At 33.3% G+C, this 23,935-nt stretch overlaps 1 protein-coding gene across 3 annotated transcripts in view; it reads right to left on the minus strand.

Annotated features, from left to right (window-relative positions):
• LOC118190014 (SEC14-like protein 2) overlaps positions 1-23,935 on the minus strand; it is a 90,028-nt gene that overhangs the window by 28,384 nt on the left and 37,709 nt on the right. For all 3 annotated transcript variants that reach the window (XM_085810610.1, XM_035360697.2, XM_085810609.1), the window contains exons 4-8: positions 23,795-23,838; positions 19,126-19,185; positions 13,772-13,865; positions 7,101-7,195; positions 3,383-3,461 (exon numbers count right to left, since the gene is read on the minus strand). In XM_085810610.1, the coding sequence (XP_085666736.1) occupies positions 3,383-3,461; positions 7,101-7,195; positions 13,772-13,865; positions 19,126-19,185; positions 23,795-23,838 (372 nt within the window). The remainder of the gene's footprint in view (positions 1-3,382; positions 3,462-7,100; positions 7,196-13,771; positions 13,866-19,125; positions 19,186-23,794; positions 23,839-23,935) is intronic.

The raw sequence follows: 23,935 nt of genomic DNA on the forward strand, positions 1-23,935 counted from the left end.
TAAAAACAGCATATCTTTAGAATTTATGACAGAAAGTTTTGCGTGCTGGAAATAAAAATATTTTATTCGGTAGAGTGTTGCGTGTGCTTGCTTTCAGGTGGTTGAATTTTTTAATCAAAAATTTATTAAAGTTATCATAATATGAAATATAAAATTCGAAATTCAAAATTTGGGCATTCAGGTGCAAATGTTCTGGTGGAGGACAACGTTATTCAAAATGTAATAGCCCTAGCTACCGTCGTGTTTTCATAATGGCGACGAACATACATACGTACATTCAGATTCTTCGATACTTAATTTCTTTGAAGATAATACTGATAGCAATTAGTCGCAACAATTTGAAAAGCGGTTGTCTGTTTGGACGATGTAAAATGCCATTTCGAGACTAATAGCCCATTCTGGCTAATGCCCCCCTTTGGTCTAAAAAGGCTGGATGTTTTTGAACGAAATAATTTAAGAATTAAGGTAAGCCAACATTAAAAAAACTGAAAAACGTTGCCTCAGTACATCAAGCATAGCCATCATGTTAATTAAAATCAGACTTTTGTGGAGTTAGAATCTGAGATTTTGTTTCTAAAAATGCGTTATATTTATAATAATAACAATGATAATACAAAAATGATAAATATTAAATTTAATAAACCTTTTTTTTTCAAAATCTTTGCTCGTATTCTTTGTTTAACTTACAGTTATTTATAACAAATTATTTGTATTATGATTATGTTGTATGCTGTATATTGTATAGGAAAATATAAGGGAATCGAAGAACTGAATTACTGAAGGAAACCACTGTTCTAAAGAGATCCTGAGTTAAAAGAATTTGGAATGTATAAAAAAACACTCAGTGTAGGTTTTTCTCTTTTGCGCTTTGATAACTACAATAAACTATATTTATTAAACTTTTGATACACGTCTGAAATTTTTTGTGCATGCATTTGTTTTTTTCTTTTATTTAGAAGGATAATATTTTTATTTCTTGAATGTGAAGTGCAATAGTTTTCCTTTGATATGCCAACAAAGGGGGTAGCATTATTATGCATAAGAGCAATATAGTTTAGCCAACTTAACAAGTCACATAGAAACTAAACTTCCTGATAAACATAGAACTCAGATATCAGTGATTTTAGAAATAAGGCAAAGTTTAGAATCCGTTTTCAAACATGCCTATTATATTAGTTTTAATGTGAAAAGTCTTTGTTTAAGTTGAGCAAGATAAACGGAAAAGAGTTACTCGCAGTAGAGTAAATACGAATTGGACAAATAATATACCGATTACAGAGATTTTTTGACTATCTAGAGGTATTATGGTTTTAAAATGTCCGGTTAATATGAGTTTAAAAATGTGGTAAGACGTGGATAAATCAAATTGAACAATGCCATAAAAACAATAAATCTTTAAAGAGCTTTTTTAAATATTATATAATTTTTTTCAAAACAGTAAAAGCAGTATTTTTAATTAAATGAATTTACGAGGTGATTGTAACTAATTTTAACTGAGTACTATTATTCTTAACTAAAATGTTTTGCATCTTCTTGAAGAATCGGTCTTTCGAAAATGCTTCCTGCTTCTACTGTTTAAGAAGAATTTTCTTTTGTGATGTCAGCTGTCTCTCGGATATTAATATTTATAACCTCCTTTAGAAATTATAGTTCATGCTTCATCTGTCGCCAAACTCAGAAACGAATTTGCCCTGGTAGAAGGGAGATTTGTGCAAACGATGGAAAGAAATAAAAATCTAGTCTCATTTTCTTCCTAAGCTCTAAAACATCATGTAAGAGTGACAAGAATTCAAATACTTCGAGATATACTAATGTAGTTCAGAGTGACGACTGAAGACAATGTGATATCATAGGAAATTCAACATAAAGTTGTAGTGTTCTGCTCATTTTTAAGAGTTATTTTATTTTATGAGCCTTTCCTGAATTCTCTTATTTCTCCTAGCGTCTTCTCGCCAGGATATAAATTAAGTAGCATGAACCAGAGTATTTAAACTGTTGCAGCAAAATGGTTAGACAGAGTGTGATTTCGCTATTGTGAGCGCACGTTTGATAGTTTCTACCAGCTGTGAATCTTAATATTGGTTAGGCATTCTTGCCATCCATTTAGTATCCTACCGGTGTAAGTTTTTGAGTCAACCTGCTTGTTTAAAGTGAATTGTGTAGTCTCGCACTACTCTTTATCTCAATTTTACTTTATCGTTTAAATTCTTACCGCAAGTGGTCGATATGTTTTTTGTGATCACGTAAGTCCGTGATACCTGTTAACTAGTTTGTGATAAACAAAAGAGTCTTTTACATCTTTCCCTGGTTGTGTTCATCATCACTCCTCCTGTGCGAGAATACGCAAGGTACAACAACACTTAAGTAGATCTAGTAACCATGTTATGACAGCGAAAGTGCTAGATCATACAAAGTAAGATTGTATCGTAAAATAACATTCCTGTACAAGAGAAATTAGTGGTACCTCTCACAACGAATCCAGGTCGTTTCACAATGTGCAAATCTTCCGTTATGTGTTAAATGTGTAAATCTTTCATTACGGTGGACTTCATTTCTTGTAGATTTACCTTGGCAGTAATTTTAATCCATTTCTGAATTGAGTATAGAATCACGAAATAATGCAAAAAATTTAAGAGAATATTAAAATTTTCGCAAATGGTATAAATGCTAGGAATTTCATGACTATTTATTAATTAAAAATTTTCATTATAAATGAATAATAGCTCATCCTTTCTTAGTTTAATTTAGTCTGAGTCTGCCTAGTCTTCCAGCAAGAACAAGAATATTTGGGTATCTTTGATCCTCAGGCATACGAGCAGGTCCAGGTTTCAAAAAATTGCATAAAAGGAAATTGTGTAACTATGTGCTTCTCTCTATTTTCCCTTTTAGGATGGTTTTAAAACAGCGCATGGAATCATAACTGAACAGGTTAGCCAATCTGTTTATCTTATTTTGAATTTATGGCTTCTCTTGGTTGTAACATTGTAAATTCACTTTTTCAAGATGTCCTTAGTAATTGCAATAGGCATAAACACTTTCTAGTCTTCTTCTCTTTCTCACCAGAAAACCGACTTAGTTATGTTTAAGTTATGGTTTTCAGTGGTATATATGCTATCTTGTTTTCTCCACTGCTGTTTTTTTATTTATGTACAGACGAATGTTTTCTATTTACGAGTCAAGCGGCAAATTAAAGCAAATTGATGTGTACATTTAATGTGTGAAAAATACTGGCATTTAGCATACCAAATCGAGTTTTATGCTGAACAAGTTTTAGTCTGGGAGAGTGAACGTTATGAAGAACGTTTAGCATGAAACGCATTCATTATGTATGACACTACTGAATAAGTTTTTACTAAATATACTTTATAAGAATTATACTTACGTGTTCTGTCTGTAGCTTTGGAAAATGAAAGGCCTTCCATGTCATATATATAAACACATCCCCCTATTACTTTTCCAAACTAAAAAGAAATTACAAACTGTTATTGTGATTGTAAGTGCATGGTTAGCCTGGAACGTATGGATATGTTATCGTGCTGAAATTAACAGTAGGATAGCTTATTTTTTAAAGCACATTTGCAGATTTTTATACTACAGACTATCGATAAAGGCTAGCGATATTTAAATATGTAGTTAAATCTAACTCTAAGCGAGGACGGAGAATCTTTTGAGTGAAAAAACTAGGAGTTGTTGTCGCAATGCGCCATGGAGATAACTCTTGACTACGGGCAAATACTCTCTTAAATTGTTTAGGAAAGTATTGCCACAGATGTGTTCCAAACAAGATTTTTATATGTATCACGGAGTATACCTATTAATCACAAAATCCCAGTTAAAGATGGATTGGCAGTTCAGATGGCGTTTGATTATCTGTTCTACGGCGTTATACGGATTCGTGGATTTTGAGTGATTAACGACAACACTTGATGAAAAACCAAAACACAGTTTTTTCGCCAGTATTATGCAGGAGAGTTCCAAAGACACGTTTACAGTTGTCGAAAAACTACAACAAACACGCTGATCAGCAACATAGCCTTCAGAATACAATGCTGAAGATGACTTCACGTCAAAGCACTAAAGTACAACTGTCGACTCGGTTCGGTTACCCTCAAATAATCTTTAAACTCAAATCACTAATACGGAACTCAACATGCACTCTACTCCGCGTACAGCCAGGGTATGTATTGCTTTAGACCTGTTTTCCGGAACTTTCTCGGGAAAACCGGTAAGAATTCGTTCTAGAATGTTCTCGCTTCGTCTATGGCATATCGTCAATTTTGTCGCCAAACAGGAGATTTCGGGTCAAATCTATCATTTTCTTGCCATTTTCCGGCAAACGCAAACCCTCTTTGCGGGGAAGCTATCTTACAGTATTTGAGCATTTCGTAACAGTAGAATGCGCAAACAGGGCCATTATTCAGAGCAAAGCTACTGAAAATGCTGCACAGTTATACAGATGTAGGACATACACGGTTACACAAATTGTACAGTTATTCAAATATCTCTACAAGTTTTAATTTGCTCTTCGTTGCCTTTTTGGAATGCAACAGGATGTATAAATATGATTTTTAAGTATAAAAAAAATTAAAAAGTTATCTTAATTATACCTTTGCTGACTTTCACTGAGTTTCACTGAGGATTTTTTGCTAAATGCATAATTACATAGTTGTTCATACTGGCATAATATAATTGCTAGATTGTATATAACTGACACTATATTAGTTATAACGCATTAATGAATTGCTATTTCTGTTAAATTGTTTTAAGTTCAAATTTTAGTACTAGTTATTTTGAATTATTGAAAAAAGTGTGTATGTTATTTTAGCCACCAGTGTAATTCAAAGCAATACATACTTTTATTTAATCGTCGCTTATGTGAACAAGTCAGCTGGCGCCCTAGGTTGCTGCCTATGTAATTTATATTCGGACAACCCAATAGTGGTAATGATTGCCTGGATCTTAGGGCCTAAATTTCCTTTTTTATATAAAACAATGCTCTCTTAACCCCTAAGAAAACATTATATTCTTTGTGATTTGCGACAAAGTCTTAGAAAGTTATTATTTCTCGGTTTACCCAATAAAGTACTTTTCCACTTTCCTTATTACGACTTACGAATTGTGTCCCCTGGTACCAAAAGTACTAATGCTGTCATGAAATCATTTTTTTGGACAAAAGTGTTATTTTCTAAATTAATTTATCTTCTCACCTTACAGTAGCACTTGGTCTTTACGATGAAAACTATTTTTTTTTTTTTTTTGAAAAACCTCAATTTCATGATTTTTTAACTAATACACGAAGTTTCCTGATTTTAGAAATTTCTTCACACTTTATCTTAAAAAATGGTATAAGAATTGCGTTTAAAGCTTTTGAAATTGCTTAGTTTGAAATCTAAATACTTTACCGTCTTAAATCAGTGCCGTCATAGCACATGAATGCTTTGGTCATTTGCACAGGAGCCCATGAGGATAGGGACCCTATGCTAATCTGTTTATGGCAATTGATTTGACATTAATGAAATATATTTTGCATTTAAATTAAATTAATGTAATTTAAAACCAAATTATGTTTCCTTTTTTTTAGATTTTAAATTATTTTTTATAAATTTAGAAATATTTTTGGTAATTGCAGCGCCAAAGTTGTGTAATTATTGAACAACTTTGGCTTAAAATGTTGCCTAAATCCAAACTGAAATTCACACACACAAAAAAAGACTTCGTAACACAATGGGACAGCAGCGCCTGAATTGGACTTTCCCACCCATGCTCATGAAAAACGACATACTGAAGACCATTGACTTGAAATTAACAATTTAAATTAAGCAATTTGTTGAAAGGAAATTCCGCAGATATTTTTTATAATAAGAACCTCGTAGGAATTTCATGCCGTGCAATATAATCCGTGGTTATGTTTTGACGACATTTTTGTTGTGCTAAGATACCAATAAAATAAATATATACTTAGGATCATCGCCCATTTACATCTCATTTGTGTGAGTCTTTCTCGTAGGGACTTTGGCACACCGATTTGCCCTGAGACCCGTAATGCTGTTAAGATAACAATATTATTCTTTATCGAATGGCAAAATGGCAACACACTAGTGCGTGGAAAATAAAAGTATTTTGTTTCTGGAAGTGGGTAACACAGTGCTTTTAAATAGCATAATTTTTTAAACGAAAATTCATTAAATTCTCACAAAATCTAAAATAAATAAGAACCGAATTTGAAATTCAAAATTTGGACATCGAGATGCACATTTGCGATGCATGACTAAGGATGTATTTAAAATTTGGTGGCTGTAAATGCTGCCGTTTTCTCACAATACAAAGAATATACATACCCTATATACATAAGAATTCTTCAGTATCTAATAGAAAAGATAGAAATTACTATATTTTACTCATCAGGTTACTAAGGTTGAAAGACTGTACCCGAATTCAGTTGTGCATTAAAAAGTCATTTCCAGACCTAAAATTGTCCCCATAAAATGTTCTACTTTATTTCGAGAAACTTCGTAATTGAAATCACATGTATGATATTAAAACTTCAGAGGGAAAATCCTGTAGCTTTTTAGAACACCGTATATATTTACCGTGTATTCCACCGTATGACGCGCACTTTTAATACAAAAAATAAGATTAAAATTTACAGGCGCGCGTTGTATGCCGTATATAAGAATTTCATTGATAAAAGAAAAGAAAAGCGTAAGAAAATTAGGTTTCTTTAGATGTACCTAAATGCTATTTATTTAATCTAAATGACATATCTAAAAAATTTTACTATCGGATAACCATTGTAAAAATGTATACCATTATAAAAAATCTTTAAATAAATGACTTCAAAAGGTAAGTATGATGAGCGACGAACAAGTAACTTTAAAATTTTATTGTAAAAAAAAGGGCGGGCGTTATACGGTAAATATGCCTAAAAATTAAAATATTTAGTTTGAAATTACAGGTGCTCACTATATGACGGAACATACAGTAATTTCTTTTATGTTTTTGTTGATTTAGAAAATTTCTCGGGAAAGTCTAAATTTAATTTTTTTAAATATGTCAAAATTCATAGAACATAATAAAATAACGTGAAATTTAATGCTTACCCTGTTACAGTAATCCTCTAAAATTAACAAATCCCGTTCCAACTCACGTATGACGACTTTATTAACATCGCTGGGTCTAGCTGACCAATAGTAACCTAGAAAAAGCAGCACGTAAAATTCTAAAGTCAGAGATATGAGTTAACTGAATATTCAGCATAACACACATAGTTATTTCAACTTGTTTGGTGAGTTTTCGCTCTTCATATCCTTCTTAACTGATAACACAAGATATGAATGAAATTGTAATCCCCCAAAAAATTATTTAATATTTCCTAGTAAGCTTTAAGACATCATCAGTGTTATCTCGTGGTGTACCCAGTAGCATGACCGATTAACAGTCGAAAGATCCAGTATTCAGATTCGTACAAAGGCTGTGAACTGTAATTATCTTTCGGAAAACTGTAAATGTCTGTACAATGAGGACTGACTAATATGTGTGGAGGCGAGCAGATCCAATCTCCTTTCTCCAATTTCCGTCTCCAAAGGGCTCAATTAGTGCTCCCCGATTACCATCTTTAATGTCTGCGTTTCGCACAGTGGTTTCTGCCTGTAATTTCCCAGCTTACGTGTTGTTCGCGGATCAGGACATATTCAATACGGATGGCGCATTCAGTCACCACACTCAGAATTTATGGGCTCAAGAAAATCCCCACGGTGTGCGGCACCACGCGGCACAACAACACTTCAAAGTTAATGTTTTGGGCGGGTTTGGTCGGCTACTGCTTAATGCTGCTTATGGGGTGCCATCAAAAGTATGCTTATGAGGTGCCATCAAAAGCCATGTATAACTATTCTGTTATGTCTAAAATGGATCTTGTGGCAAGATTGACCTGCCCAGCTGCTACAATCAAAGAAATTCAGGGTGTGTTTGAACATGCCCGGCAATCAATGATCCGTTGGTGTCAGGCATGTTTGGCGCCTGATGGTGCAAACTTCGAACATCTGTTGTAACATTCAAGCTAGCGTACACTATTTGCATTCACGTCCAATAAATGTTTCAAATTAATCACTCTCTTCTTTTCTTTCCCATCTTCTACCTCTGCTATTACTTACCCCTGTCATTTCCGGTTATGGGTTCCTATGCAATTCTTAATCCATATGATGGGCCCTACCTCTCCTAGAAGTTTGTCGCAACATTTACTTGACACCCTGTATATATATATATATATGTGTGTGTGTGTGTGTGTGTGTGTATTGAAATTCAGTAATAAATTTTTTTTTAAGAAATTTGAAATGATTTGCTGACCATTCAGACAGTTTATATTCTTCAAACTGCGTTTTCTCAGCATTTTTCAATAAATCCTCTTACTTAAAGTACTAAAATTTATACAGATAAGAACTAAATTATTGAATATTTTTCCTGCTTATTTAAAATTACATACTTAAAAGAAATAAGGATGGGTTTTGCAAAATAGTGAAAAGAAAAATTATTGAAAGTGAAAGTGTGATTGAGATCATATTTTTTCAAAGTTCTTACATAAAAATAGGCTTTTTATTTTTTTCACAAACTAATTAATTAACTGCGAAACCGATTCTTAAAATTATTAAGAACACTCTAATAAATTTAATAAAAAAAATCTGAAACGGAAAGATTGAAAATTACAAGAGAAGCAAGACATTTTAGTTATTAATTAAATTTTAATTTAAGAAAAAAATATTTTTGAGCTTAAAATCATTTAATCTTACAATATCTGAAGATTTAAAAAATAACACACTTGTTAACTTTTGGATGAAACGAAAAAAAGAATTTAAAGGCATTTCAATTAAAGCTATCAAATTTTTATTGCCTTTTTGCACCACCTATTTGTGTGAACAAGGATTTTTCTTTCATGTTATATTTGAAAAATAAATACAGAACAAAATTAAAAGTTAATCCTAAATTACCGAACCTCCGAATATGCGCCGAGTTTGCTGGCCATTACATCACGAAGACATGCTAAGAAGGCAAGAGAAAGGCCTTATAAATGTAAATTTTGATAATTAAAATGCTAACCAATTTTTTTTTTATCTAATATTTTTTATGTGCGCATATTTAATACAAATACTCAATAGGTTGTGCAAATGGCAAAAATGTAGTGGTTGTACAAAAGTTTTTAAGTTTTTATTTAGATGGTACGCATCAGCCAAAAGGCGTTGTAAATGAGGAGGCTTTTGGTTTTTGAATACTAGTTGATAGAAGGTGGAAGTGCAATTTCTATATCCTATCTGTTCAGGTTTTCACATTCAAAATCATTCCTTTGTGATAGACACAATATTTCCCTAGATAGTTATGAAAAAGTTAATTGGAGTTAATTGGAATACTTCCAAGCCTTGCTATATAACGTTGCATACTAAATATAGCAATGGCTTTGAACGAAAATGTAGTAGTAAATGTAGACTGAGGAAAAAGCAAAGACAACATGGGTAATGTTTGTAAGCTGCAGATCGACTAAACACATAAAGAGACGACTAAACACTCTCTAAACACTTTCTGCTGGACTAACACTTTCTGTTCTAAACGACGATTAAACACTTTCTGCTGGATAGAAATGGAAATTTTGAAATCTGAATATATCGCTGAAAAAAGTATTTTTTCATTTCTTGTGAGCTTAACTTGTAACATACCGAAATGCCTAGCGAAAAGACTTGAGCCTGAAGGAGAAAGTAAATTATTAAACGTTTTCCGTCAATTATAATTAATGAAGAACTTATAAAACTGTAAATACCTGAAAGAAGCGGAAAAAAAATCCGGAAAATCGAGAGACAATGAAATTGTTTTCCCACATGGTTTCAAGCTAGCTAAAAATGTTTCTATTTCTAGAGCTTTTGTGGTAATTTGCTAACTGATAGGAGTGGATGGCTCACCATTTGGGGGAAAAAATCTAAGATTGTTTCATCAGAAATTACATAGCGAGGAGGAAGAAGCGGATCATCATGCAGCTGATAACTGCATAAAAGACGTTTTATATGGGTTGCTAAATGAGTACAAGCGACTCAGAATTTATAATACAGACACCATTGGATTGCGCTACAGAGTATTGCAGAATACACATTTATATATAAAAGTAAAACAACAGTTGGTTTAAAAAAAACTAAAGGAATAAGTTTCTCTGTTATTAATATGCAGGATGGACCCAACAATGAGGAAGACAGCACTGGTCATTGGCAAAACAGAAAACCTGGATGTTTGGAAGAAGTCAGGTGTATTTGGTGTATTTAATTATGGCAAAGCACACTAGGGCTATCTGCCTAAGAGGAGGGATGCCTTTCGTGGAGGACTTTCTAAGGGAAACTGGCTCGTATACACGTTACACATGGGGAAAACCACGAAAACACCCATGCAGCCAGCCCGTTCGCGGGATTCGAACCTCGGACCGAACTACCAGTGTTCAGCGACTTTACCGCTCGGCCGCTGGTGGGCCTGGAAGAAGTCAGAAATTTACTTTTAGCTTTCATAGCAACAAGAGCTCATGCTTTACGAGTAGTACTTTTACTTGTTTTCTTTTGAAATGATATGACGATAACAGCTTTATTAGATAACTGTGAAGCGTAGACTTCTCTGATGTCTTCCTGAAAAACAATAGCGTCGCTTTCTGCAAATATAAATTCTAACATTCAAACTTTAATTTTACAGTATCATAAAAGCTTTCAGAAAAGATGTTTTGTAAAGGATGAACATAGTTGAATTTTGTGAAAATGCAAGCACTTCAAAGAAGATCAGTAAGTCGATATCTCTGCTAGAGCCCATGCATATTACAGTCAATGCAAGGAGTTAATCCATTAAAATAAGTGAACAACTGTTTCTTGAAAATATGGCTTTTATGTAAAAGAAGCTTTAGATCAATTGCAAACTATAGTTAATATTTCAAACATCAATGAGAGTATTATTAAGATTCATTTTTAGAACGCGCATCAATTATCACAACAGTATAAAATCTAACTATGAAAAATATTAAAATAATTACAGAAACAGGCAGCAAAAATGATACGGAGAAAAGTGATAGCATGCCGTCATAAATCGGATCTAGAAATGATACGGAGAAAAGTGATAGCATGCCGTCATAAATCGGATCTAGAAATGATACGGAGAAAAGTGATAGCATGCCGTCATAAATCGGATCTAGAAATGATACGGAGAAAAGTGATAGCATGCCGTCATAAATCGGATCTAGAAATGATACGGAGAAAAGTGATAGCATGCCGTCATAAATCGGATCTAGAAAAGCACTGCAAATTCTAAGAAAAATTATTGAACTTAAATATGCTGATTAGAAACCTATCAGCAATTTTAAGATATTGAGAGTGCAATGGAAAATTGTTGTTGAAAAAGTATGACTCAAACACGAATTAAATCGCTACTTTTAAGAGAGAAAATTTTATCAAAAAAGATATAAGATATTTTCTCCTTCCGTTCAGCATGCCTTTGTGGTGTAACGGTAGCGCACTTGGCGCGTATTCGAGAGGTCCTGGTTCGAATCTCGCCGAGGCACATTTTTTCGCATCTCTTGCTACAAAAAAGACCCTAATGAATCTAATTATATAAAAGTTAGGAATGAAATACAAAACTGCATAAATATTTTGATTTAACACTACATTATAATTATTAATTTAGGATTAACCTATGAATCAGTTTTTAGTGTATATTAAAAAAGTTTAAAACTGATATCAAGGTCTGCAATATACAGACCGCTGTCTGTTAATTTCAGCCACTTAATAGCCTCAAATATGTTTGTAAAGTAACTCATTTACACTAACTACATCAAACTGAATTACCACTGCGGAGCTAAGTGCTAACTAAAAAAAAGAAAAATTTGCTGGTGCGTCTTTTAGAAAATGTGGCTTACTGGTGTAATTTAATGCATAGAATCGAAGTATGGAAGAAAAATCAGAACTTCTTACCGTAAATTACCGTAAATTGACATTGAAATTATGTTTCAAACTATATATGCTAGAACAATGCATGTAAACCTAAAATGCTTTCAAGATATGAGACACACAACTGTTGTAGGTTAAACACTGTAAATTCACCATATTTTTCACTAGAGGCATTCATTAGCCTGGTTGGATGTGACATCATGGGGTTTTGATTTTGAAGCCGCATATTTTCTGAACGAAAGGAGTGTACTAAAACCACTCCAATGCCATCTTGTTCCTTTTTGCTTTTTTAATACGCCATAAAATGCCATCGCCCTTTTTCCAGGATAACCTTATAAGGTATTTCTCCCACTTCCCTAGTGTGCCTTCGTGGTGTAACGGTAGGACGCTGGGCCGGTATTCCAGAGGTCCGTGGTTCGATTCCCGGCGAAGGCGGTTGCTAATTTTTCATTTCTCTGGCTTCCAAAAAAATCTTAATGACCCTACAAGTGGCGCCCGAACTAAAAGGGTTGTGGATGATGATTCTCCGCACCCAGAATTTGGAGACTAGGTCCCCTAAAACCCTAGTAGCTCTTTAAGAATGGGAGTATATAAGGTATTTCTCCCACTTCCCTAGCGTGCCTTCGTGGTGTAACGGTAGCACGCTGGGCCGGTATTCCAGAGGTCTGTGGTTCGATTCCCGGCGAAGGCGTTGCTAATTTTTCATTTCTCTGGCTTCCAAAAAATCCTAATGTCTCTACAACCTGTATAAATAACCAATCTCGAAAACAAGTTGCGCTTATGGTGACTTTGCATACTGCTTGACTGTAAGACTTTAAACAGACAAGTTTAAATACGATAAATCTCATTTCGTTAGGCGTAAGAGTAGTGTTGCATAAATGATTATTCATTATGATAGGGTGTAGAGTTTCACGTATTTTGGTAACATGCACTAAGTCAAGACTCATACTTAAACGACTTATCGCTGTCTCTAAATAAGCAACAGCAACATAAGAAGGATGTAAAAACCCCTTTTTATTTAAAACTAAGTAAGTTGGACAGAGGACACATCTAATGCTTACAAATCAGCCAACATTTATGGTGTGAACTCAAAAGTAGAACTTTAAATTTGAACTAAATCTAAGTAGGCATTAATGAAGAGCTACGCAGAGATATTAAAACGCGAAAGCGGACCTTAACCTCCGCCGTGACAGCACAATCGACAGTAGAAAAGAAATGCCGTAGACAGGAATCTTGCCCTAGAATAATAACTTGTAGCATGTTCTTAGGCATAACAGGCTCTGTCTAAAACGGTCTCAAACCCTCACTTAAATGCTCGAGAACTAATTTGCATTCTGGCAGGAAAACGGAAAGAGAGAAGTGACAGTATAGATTCGTAACATAAAATTACTGGTTAATTAATATAAATAAACCTTATGAGGATGATATAAAATTAGTTATTTAGATTCATTTAAGAAAGCAGTTCATAACATTAGTTATTTTAATTACTTATTCATTAAACTAACATTTGTTTTGTTAACTTACTTTTTTAATTTATTGTGTTACTTAATCATTTAATTGGCAAATGGTGAAAACACATGTTGCTTCTGAGCAACAGTTCCAAATAAAGGGTTAAACTCATTAAAATCTTCAGTACATTTACAAAACAAATTTTTAATTAATACTGAATTCAAAAGAGTCTTCCAAATTTGTAAAATATGAGTAATAATCTAATTAATCTTTGCAAATTATTAAAATCTGTTGTATTTTAAAATAAAAATGAATTTTTAAATATGTAAAAAAATGTAAAATCAAAATTTAAATTTATGAATTATAACCTCTTGCATCCATTCTTCCTAACGGAACATATCGGGCTGGACAACCATCTTTGTCAAATCCAAATCTGCTATGGGCGATATATTTTTCTAAGACCTGAAAGAAACAAGAAAAATTAATTTGTGGCGCCGTCGTAGAAAAGTGATACTTTATTTTAATAATTTTTACCTTCCCTTTTTAGAAGACTGCGGAATTAGATTTTAAGAGTATCTTTGCCATTGAACCGGCAACAAATCTCCAGTTTGAGCTCGGAGTTGACCCTAGATTTAACATGAGAGCAAGTTATGACATTCTTCTATCAGAAGAGCGGGCGATCCTTCGACCGTGAATAACAGATTTCATTAAATTTTAAACTTGATTGATCGAGGTGTCTCCTGGTTGGATACTGACTACAAAAAATATACGAGATTCCGTTTCGAAACTTTAGCTTAAAACATTGTATTACATGTTTAAATTTAGATTTAACATGATTATGACTTGGAGGGAAAATTTTACGATTTCAAAAGTTGGTATTTTATAGCAGAAACTTTCAGAGTTGGCAAAAAAAAAAAAAAAAGTGTTAATTGTTTATGTCAAAATCTGAATCGCTTTCTATCGTTTTTGAAAGTGACCCAAAGCGGTACGCTGTAAAAAATGAAAGTCTTTACTTCTTTGAAATGTTGTTTTTCATCATCTAAATATTGTACCAAGAATCATCTAAATATTCTACCAAGAACAGATTCTACCAAGAGCGTATACCAATCGTACCAAGAACAGTGTAACTCAAGCGGAGAACAATAGTATTCCTGGATTGCATTATTTTACTAAGAACGAAAATGCTTGAGAAATGGAACCTCAGATTGCGAAATATACGGAGAATTTTTTTGTTTCAGCGTTTACAAGCATATTCTCTAGTTGCATTGTAAAGTACATCACTTTTGCTTCCTTACATTCAATTGCTTTTTAAAACTTAAAGTTCAATAATTAACGTGCTTACAAAGCTTATAAAAAGGAAACATGAAAAGTCAATAAATTATGAAAACTTACTTAATGAAATCTGACTAAAGCCCCTCAAAAAATCCCATTCTTTATTTATACAGTGATTTCAGTGTTTATGTCATGACTGCTAAGTTTCCTGAAAATATTTTAGTTGTAGTCTTCAATTAATAGTCTTCTTAATTCGATCTGAATCTCCTCTACATCATCCCCAATGCCAAGATTTTGATGCCTACCAGCGGCCGAGCGGTAAAGACGCTGAACACTGGTAGTTCGGTCTGAGGTTCGAATCCCGCGAACGGGCTGGCTGCATGGGCGTTTTCGTGGTTTTCCCCATGTGTAACGTGTATACGAGCCAGTTTCCCTTAGAAAGTCCTCCACGAAAGGCATCCCTCCCTTTAGGCAGATAGCCCTCGTGTGCTTTGCCATAATTAAATACACACCAACACACCAACACCAAGATTTTGATAATGAACTAATACCTCTAGTCGAAGCAATAAGCTTTAGATGAAGCATATCAAATATTTTAAGCTCAGAGACTTTAAGAAAAAGCTTGAAAACCTTGAAAGCGTTTTGAATAATTAGCTTAGATATATAGAGATCATGTGCACCAAGAATTTGCTCTTCCAACCACCAGCTTGGTAAGGTGTGGTGTATTTAATTATGGCAAAGCACACTAGGGCTATCTGCCTAAAGGGAGGGATGCCTTTCGTGGAGGACTTTCTAAGGGAAACTGGCTCGTATACACTTTACACATGGGGAAAACCACGAAAACACCCATGCAGCCAGCCCGTTCGCGGGATTCGAACCTCGGACCGAACTACCAGTGTTCAGCGACTTTACCGCTCGGCCGCTGGTGGGCCCAGCTTGGTAAGGCGGCGTTTTATTGCGACTCTGAAAAACATTTGAGAGAGATGTTCATTGCAGAGACTTCAGTAAAGGGATGAAAATTAATTTCTTTGTGACGATAATACAACAAAGAAGTGATCTCAGGATACGCAAATTTTCGGCAGAAACGACATTCGTAATCTTGTTCAACCTTCGTACTCGTTGCATTTTATCTTCTGTGGTTTTTATTCCTAAACGGAAATCCTTGTTGATACATTTCCTGTGTGCTTCTATAAAGGCTATTCATGCCGAATTTCAGAAGGCGCGAGTACACTTAAAAGAAAACTTCAATCATGGTGCAAGAATTTTGTGCGTAAATACAGAAAGGATATGAAAGAAATAGAAACTTGATTTAATTCAAAAAATACTCAATTTGGTTAGTCTTGCTTGATTTTTTTTTCTTTTATTATTATTGTAGTATACAAGAATTTATCTACTGTAATTTCCGGAAGAAAGGCCGCATCAGCGCAAACGCCGCACTCGAGAAAAATGGCGGGAAAAAATTAAAATTACACAGAATCGCCGCATCAGCGTAAACGCCGCAATAGATTAAATTGCGCGTGACATCGTCGTGGGCCGTATAGATGCAAAACTTCAACCTAAATCCTGATATATGACATACCAGTTAAGAAAAATGCATGAAATGAAAACATAACTCAATAAATTAAAGGTAAGAAATGTATAGCTTCTGTGGCATTTAGAGATATTTTCAAAAATTTTCCGCTCCTTTCTTACTTAAAAACTATCCAACAAGTACTTGTACCCAAACTGATGGGATCTGTATTTGGCAGAATGCCAAGAAAAATCCATTCATGCTGAAGAGGAAATACGTCAGAGTTCGTTATTGCGAAACAGTTGGAGTCGTGTCCGGCCTTGAAAAAAATTTCAGAAAAGGCAGGGGTGGGGAGAGGATGGGTCCTGGAAGATTCATCGAATGGCAGAGGATAGAGACTATTCAAACTGATGAGAATGTTGATTTGAAAGGGGGAAGAATGTTATTGTTCTGAGATCTCGTTTAGGTTGAATAAGGCATGTAGGTCCGTTCAAGGGAAAGAATGTAAACAAAATAACGTTCGCAAAAATCAACTGAGTGGTCTTTTGTGTGGGAACAGCACCAGTCTATGCACAATGACAAGGCCATCCAAACTATGTACAATGACCATCATAGGAAATATTTTATTTTTAGCGAACCTAAACGCCGCATGGGTAGAAACGCCGCACCCGCTGAAAATTTAAGTTTTAAACACATAAACGCCGCGGCGTTTCTTCCGGAAATTACGGTAATTACATTTTGTTTTAGTTTTCCTAAATGATTATGGGAGGGTTTTTTGGTCTATTTTATGCTTGCATTTTGCAAGTAATCATTGTATTTTTCGTTTACAGATACATCCTCCCCTCCCCGACTAGTCCTAAAATCATGCTGATGGAGAACCATAAGGGATTTATACCTGACAAATGATAAGTGCCGCTTGGGCTGCCTTTATTTGTCTCTGCAGCTCATATCAATTGCTTATTGGAGTTAGAAATAGCCGCGTTGCTACGGTTGTATTGATACTGATCCAGAGAATCCCAGTACTGGCTTTACTGTGGGTCTATCGGAGCTGCTAATCACTTCCTTTTATTTATTCTGTTTTACGCAGCGTTATATTAAGTTTAATAAATGTTATGTTTGTTTTATAGAGATTCGTTCTCTAGATTGTTTCATTCTAGATACATAAGCGAACACACGGCTTTTGATGCCTTTAATAAAAAGCAACGCTCTTCTAGAATTTTTTCATAATACTGTATCAAAAGCATTCCGAAAAGAAATGCTTTAACGACATAGGCATCAAAATATTATTATAATGTTTTAAAATTTATAGCAAATATAAATACGTAATTTAAATATTTTTAAAATTTATACTAAGTATGTTTTGAAGATTTGAAACTAAAACTAAGCTTGTCTTTTTCTGTCATGTGTATTTTATTGCAATTTGTGAACGTTTCTTTATTTGCTGTATGCATTATTATAGTGCTAAATTGCTAAACTAAATAACGAAAAGTCAACTGAATAAAACAATTTCATTAGGAAAAACTAAACTATGTTTATTTTAGAAGGAAGCATCTTGTGTAAGTTTAGGATGCTATGTGTATTTACAATGACTATTAAAATCCGACGAGCGACAGAAACGTTTAACATAATGAGAGGAGATATTTCAGAAAAAGTTTTATTAACAGGAATGTAATTGATGTACATGCTAAAAAATTGCTCAAAAGACCTTTCGCCGGTTGTAATGCAAGCTTCACACCTGCGGGATAGGTACTGATGCAAATTAGATAAAACACCAGGTATTTCCCGAGTATATCCAGCAACAACGGCGATCTTGGAGACCAGATCCATATTGATTTCAACCAGCACTCTTAGATTAAGTCTCTTAGATTCATAGAGTCCTACAGGAAAATCTCCAAACGCTAAAAATTTGGTGGTCGTGGTGGCCGAGCTATGGAACCACCTTGACCAATCCATCTACTAAAAATTTTATGATTGGGGTAACCAACTATCCTCCCGGCCACCTAGTGGCTCGCCGTTTTCATTCGGTCAAATGTTTTATGACGAATACTGCTTGTAAAGCTGCGTTCTAGCATCCCATTAAATGTTGTCCACTTTTTCAGATTCACCCTGTATAATGAATGTCAAAAGTATTTTCTTATTGTTAAGAAGCTTTGATGGAAGTTGGCTTTGCTGCCAGGTTGAAGAAGTTTTCTTATTAGAAGTTTTTTCTCCTTTTATTGAAGAATTTCTCTCCGATGTCCCCCTCACGTATGAAACACAACGTATCTAAAATGCATACACAATACTTTTAGACATAATACTTTTTTACAAGACGCATACACAATACTTTTAGATCTTCATAAATTATCCAATTATGATTGCTGCATTTTATACTTCTAAGGCCTTATTTCAAAATTTATGATTTATTAGAAACGTAGAGAATGACTAACTGACAGAGAGGTAAATCAATGTTTTTAATTATGCGAAAGGAACCGCTTTAATTGCTGATTTTAAGGGAGTGAAAATTATTAAGTAACAGGTTATATAGCGTTTAAAATAAACAATTTATAATAAATTTGAAATAAATTTGTAATCTATTGCTTATTATTTCTTCGGTTTTGTTCTTCAGAAGTTTGCTATTATTAATTTAGTTCTGAGCTGTAATTATTGTATACGAATACTGACATGCATGGTATCTGATAAAAACTTGAGAAGACGTGGGAATATGATACATAATTTGTATCTTATTTTTTAACCCAGAACCCCACAAATAAGGTCAAGAACGAATCCTACAAAGCGTTTTTTAATCGCAGGGTCTATGTAATTTCATTATTCCAAGACAAATATTCATTAAATTTGTATAATTATTTAGATGCTGCAAGAATAGTTTCGGTTACTAATGATACCAGTCTTAGTATTTGTCATGTCATAAGTGGGACCTTTCCAAATTTGTATACTTACTTCTGGAGCCTCGTAGGAGAGAATGTTGTCGATACCTTGTTCTTTCCTCCACTCAATATGCTGCAGGAGAGGAAAGCACGATGAAATTTTATTCTGAATAGACTAAATGCGATAATTATAATAAAATATGATAAGAATACTTAATGTTTAAAAACAAGACACCGACAGTAAATTAAAACTAAGAATTAAAAAATACCTTATATATTGTCTAGGAGTTATATATATTACTTACATCACTTTTATGCTAAGAGGTTTGTAAGAAAACACTCTTTACTCACATATGAAACATAAAGGAAAATATGACGTATCTAAAATGCTGACCAAAAGGTATAAACAGTACTTTTAGGCCTTCATAAATTATCCATTCATGATCGCTGCATTTTGTACGTCTAAGATCTAATTTAAGAATTTATCATCTATTGGAGATGTATACAATAACCCAGTGGAGCGCAAACCTTTTTCGACTGCGACCCCTTTTGTAGAGAGAAAATTTTTGGCGACCCCTAGAGATAAATGTTCACAAATACGATGTATATTTCGCGCATTTCTTTCGTTTCATCGAATAAAAATATCATCATATCTGACTCATATTAATTTTATTTATAATTTTAAGAAAATACTTTTTGTATAACACAAAAATCAGTAAATCGCCTTTTAATGAGACGTATGTGGCTGCAAGTTTCTAATTATCTCATCGATGTTTGGATGTATGTTGCTAATTGCAATTCGCATATCATCTTCAGGGTCTAAACGCGAGCGGTATTTAGTTTTTACTGAAACTAGTTTGCTAAATCCAGTTTCACATAAATACGTTGATGCAAATTGTATTAACACTCTGATGGTATTCTTGCATAAAACGGGATATTGTTTTTCCACGGATAGCCAAAATTTTTGGCAAGGCTGAGTCTTAAATTGATTTCGAAGAGTATAATCACTAATTAGATCTATCAATTGCTCTTTCTCACTAATTTGAAGAGTTGAACTGCATGTGTCAAAGGAAAATGGATCACGAATCCAACCAAGATCGTTTTCAGGAAAATCCTCCAATCTTCTCGAAACATTTTTCTTTAACTTTTCAATGTGATTGGAAATGATGTTTTAAAATGTAAATATATCTATATTATTTTCCTTGATAAAATCGTTAAAGCAAGGGAACATGTAGGTGTTGTTTTTATTCAGCTCAATTTACCAGAGACTAAGCTTATTCTTAAAAGCTTGAATTTTATTGGCTGAAGTTATGATAGTTGAAGTCTCACCCTGCAAGCTCAAATTTAAGTCGTTAAGTTTTCCGAAAATAAAATATCAACTAAATAGCTTAGCTTTCCTAGCCAAACTTCATTGATATAATAACTTGCCAATCTATGTTTCTTTTCGATTAAAAACATGTACACTTCATTTCTCAAATCAAATATCCGTCGTAGTATGTAATAGTAATCTTCGGTGTGTAATAGTAATCTTTCATACGTTGAGCCCATCTGATTGCAAGATATTGAAAAGAGACGGCTGTTGTGGCTGTTGCATTTAGTGTAGTTAATTGAACTAACAGCGCCTTGTAATACTTTGTGCAACTCTTCATCATATCTTTTGCAACACGTGCTTGCCGATGAATCATACAGTGATTAAATACCATATGAGGCGCCACCTTCTGAATTAAGCCTCTGAGCCCTTTATTCGAACTTGCTAATGCTGCAGTACCATCAGTACAAACCGCAACACAGTTTGCCCAGGTAAGGAACTTTGTTTCAAAATATTCATTTATTACTTCGAATATTTTTTCTCCATTTGTTTTTCCTTCCAAACTTTTGCAACATAAAAACGTTTCTGTTACATCTTCATTAAAAGTAAACCTAACGTAAATAATTAGTTGTGACATTTTAGTAATATCGGTAGTCTCGTCCAGTTGTAAAGCAAATACAGATGAATTTTGTATGCGTTTTATGATTTCTGACTCGATATTTCGTGACATTTCGAAAATCCGCCGAGACACGGTATCTCTTAATAATGGTATTGTTTTTAGTTCATTTCCATATTTATCGCCATGCATAATTGATGTCATCTTAGTTGCTGCAGGAAGGGTAAGGGATTCTCCAAATGTATGGAGTTTCATTGTTTTTCCTATTAGATAAGAAACTTCTAAAGAAGCTCGTAATGCTTTTTGAGGTATTGTTGTAAATTTCTTTAAATGTGCACTTTGAATTTTCAGATTTTCAGCTCGTCTTTGAAAAAAATCGGCATGTTTATTTTGAAGTTCTTTATGTTTAGTTTCCAGGTGCCTTTTTAATTTAGCTGGTTTCCTGCTCTCATTTGCTAATTTTTCGTTGCAAATGACACATATCGGGCGTTCTTCATCATCAACAACACAAAATGTAAAACCATACTTAATAAATTCCTCATTGTATTTTCTTATTTTTTTACATCGGGCATTTAGTTCAGTATTTTGCGACTCCTCATCAGTATTTGTTCGTTTGTTAGCTGAAGATGTACCTGGTATACGTATTACCCATTTATCCATTATGGAGATAGGGGTTAAATTATTTAAACTAAAACAAATAATATATAAAATTTTATCATTTTTTTCGAGAAATTCAATAAAATTAACAGAGATCTTTCTTTAATGATAGTACATACCTGATAACAAAGAGTAAAAAAGCCCGATAAAAATATAAAAAAAATCATAATTACACAACGTCACATAATAAAACTCGAGGATAAACTAAAACAATTGCAGGCCAACTGCTACATGCTATAAAATTTGGCGACCCCCAGAAAACTTCTGGCGACCCCTAGTTTGCGCACCTCTGCAATAACCAACTGATAAAGAGACAGATCATTTTCCAAATTATGCAGAAGAATCGCTTTGAATGCTGCTTTTAAGGAAGTCAAAATTATTAAACAAGAGGTTAAATAGTGCTTAAAAGACACTATTTATAATGAATTTATTATCAACTTGTAATTTATTACTTATTCTTTATCAAATATAATCATACACATACATCTGAAAACAAAATCAAGCAAAGAAATATAATTTCTAATGAGATTTAATAATGTGTCTAAATGTCTAAAGATGTTACAAAGGGTATATTTTTGAGGTTAAGTGAGTAAATAGAATACTGTAGAATGTTTTTCTTCGTATTTGTCAGTTATCAGCTAAAGACAATAAAAATACAAACAACTTCTGAAGGGAAAAAGCAGGAAAAAATGAACCTGAGACTAACGCTTGGTTGTAAAACTCTATTCATTTCGAGAAAGTCCATCTCTTTCCCTCTTTTCACGAAGAAAATAAATTTTATGCCATTGTTCGGAAGTACATGATATAAAAAAGAAATAAGATCTATAAATAGTAAAGAAAGGAAAAGATAAAAGGGAACAGTTGAATGTCAATAAGAGTTTTGCGCTGAATTTAAACAGGAGAATTTTCTTTATAATTGAAAGATGGAAATTTTTTTAAATATGAATTCATAATATTAAAAAAGGAAAAAGACCACTATAAATAGAAAGCTCTCTTAAATGACTGAGTTCCTGAGCATAACAGTTTAAAGAACAAATCTTAGGAGTGCGATAAAAACAAAATTAAAAAGAGCCATTTTTCTTTTTAGAATGATGGGATTCAGCACAGAATGAAGGGCAAGCAGAGAAAGGTTTTTATAAACTGCGGCACTGAAATCAAAATATTAAAGATAAACAAGGAATTTAGAAATTCAACTTAGCGCAAATTCTTAAAAATTAATTTCTGTTTAAATAAAAATAATCTAATATTGCCGAATTATTGTTGATTTACTTGAAATAGCATTTTTTAAATAAGAAATCGATTATTTAAACCTATTGTTTCCCTACTCAGCTTCAATATTCAACGTTCTGTAGTATATATATTCTGTACAATTACTCTGTAGTATATATATTCAACGTTCTGTAGTATATATATTCTGTACAATTACACAATTGTATATTCAGCCTTTTCATTATAAAGGCTTTCAGCCCTTTCATCAAAATTAAAAGAATTTGATGTGACGAATTCGTGTAATTCAAATACCTCTCATTTTGACTTTCTCGCCTCATTTAGCCCTTTTAGTCTAATACAAAACAATCTGATAGAAGTGAAATTTCATTTTTCAGCTATTTCAGTTAAAAGACAAATAGATATGTGGCGGACTACATTAATCGAGCTGCAACCGATACTACTAGACAGCCATATCGATATCCTTTTTGAAAACTTGAAAAAAGTTCACCACCTGGCATAATTTCAAAAAAGCTTAGTAAAACGCATATGTTGAGATAAATTACGAATTATTTGCTTTAGCTAATATTATGAGCTTCGAAATTTCGATATTTGTAATTTTCATTTAGGAATTGTAGTGTATATTAGATGTTATTTATACTACATGACATGGAAGGCGACTTCAAATTCCCGTTATATAGCTAATGCAATTAAAATATGAATTGAAGGAGAAAAGATTGAAGCTTACTGCAAAGCAATATCCATATGAGAAAATGGAATCTGAAAACATATCGATTGGGTTTGCGTTGATTCGGTTAGCTACATATATAGCATCATCATTATTATTATAATTATAAAATTGTAATAATATTACGAATATTATACATAATTAATACGAATATTATGCGTCCATATTACAAATATTATGTTTGAAAATTAAGAAAATGAGCTAACCTTTCTCAGCATATGTTCTGCGTTATTCAGATTAAAATCTCGAGCTGGAATGTAAAATGAAACGTGTTATAAACAATGTGAAGTATTTAAAATTTGTTATGGTTAAAATCCATTCAAATGAAATTATTTGCATTGTATAAT

Source organism: Stegodyphus dumicola, chromosome 2, assembly GCF_044657685.1.
Source record: "Stegodyphus dumicola isolate Sdum_Otavi_A_Nest chromosome 2, ASM4465768v1".
NCBI classification, from domain to species: domain Eukaryota; kingdom Metazoa; phylum Arthropoda; class Arachnida; order Araneae; family Eresidae; genus Stegodyphus; species Stegodyphus dumicola.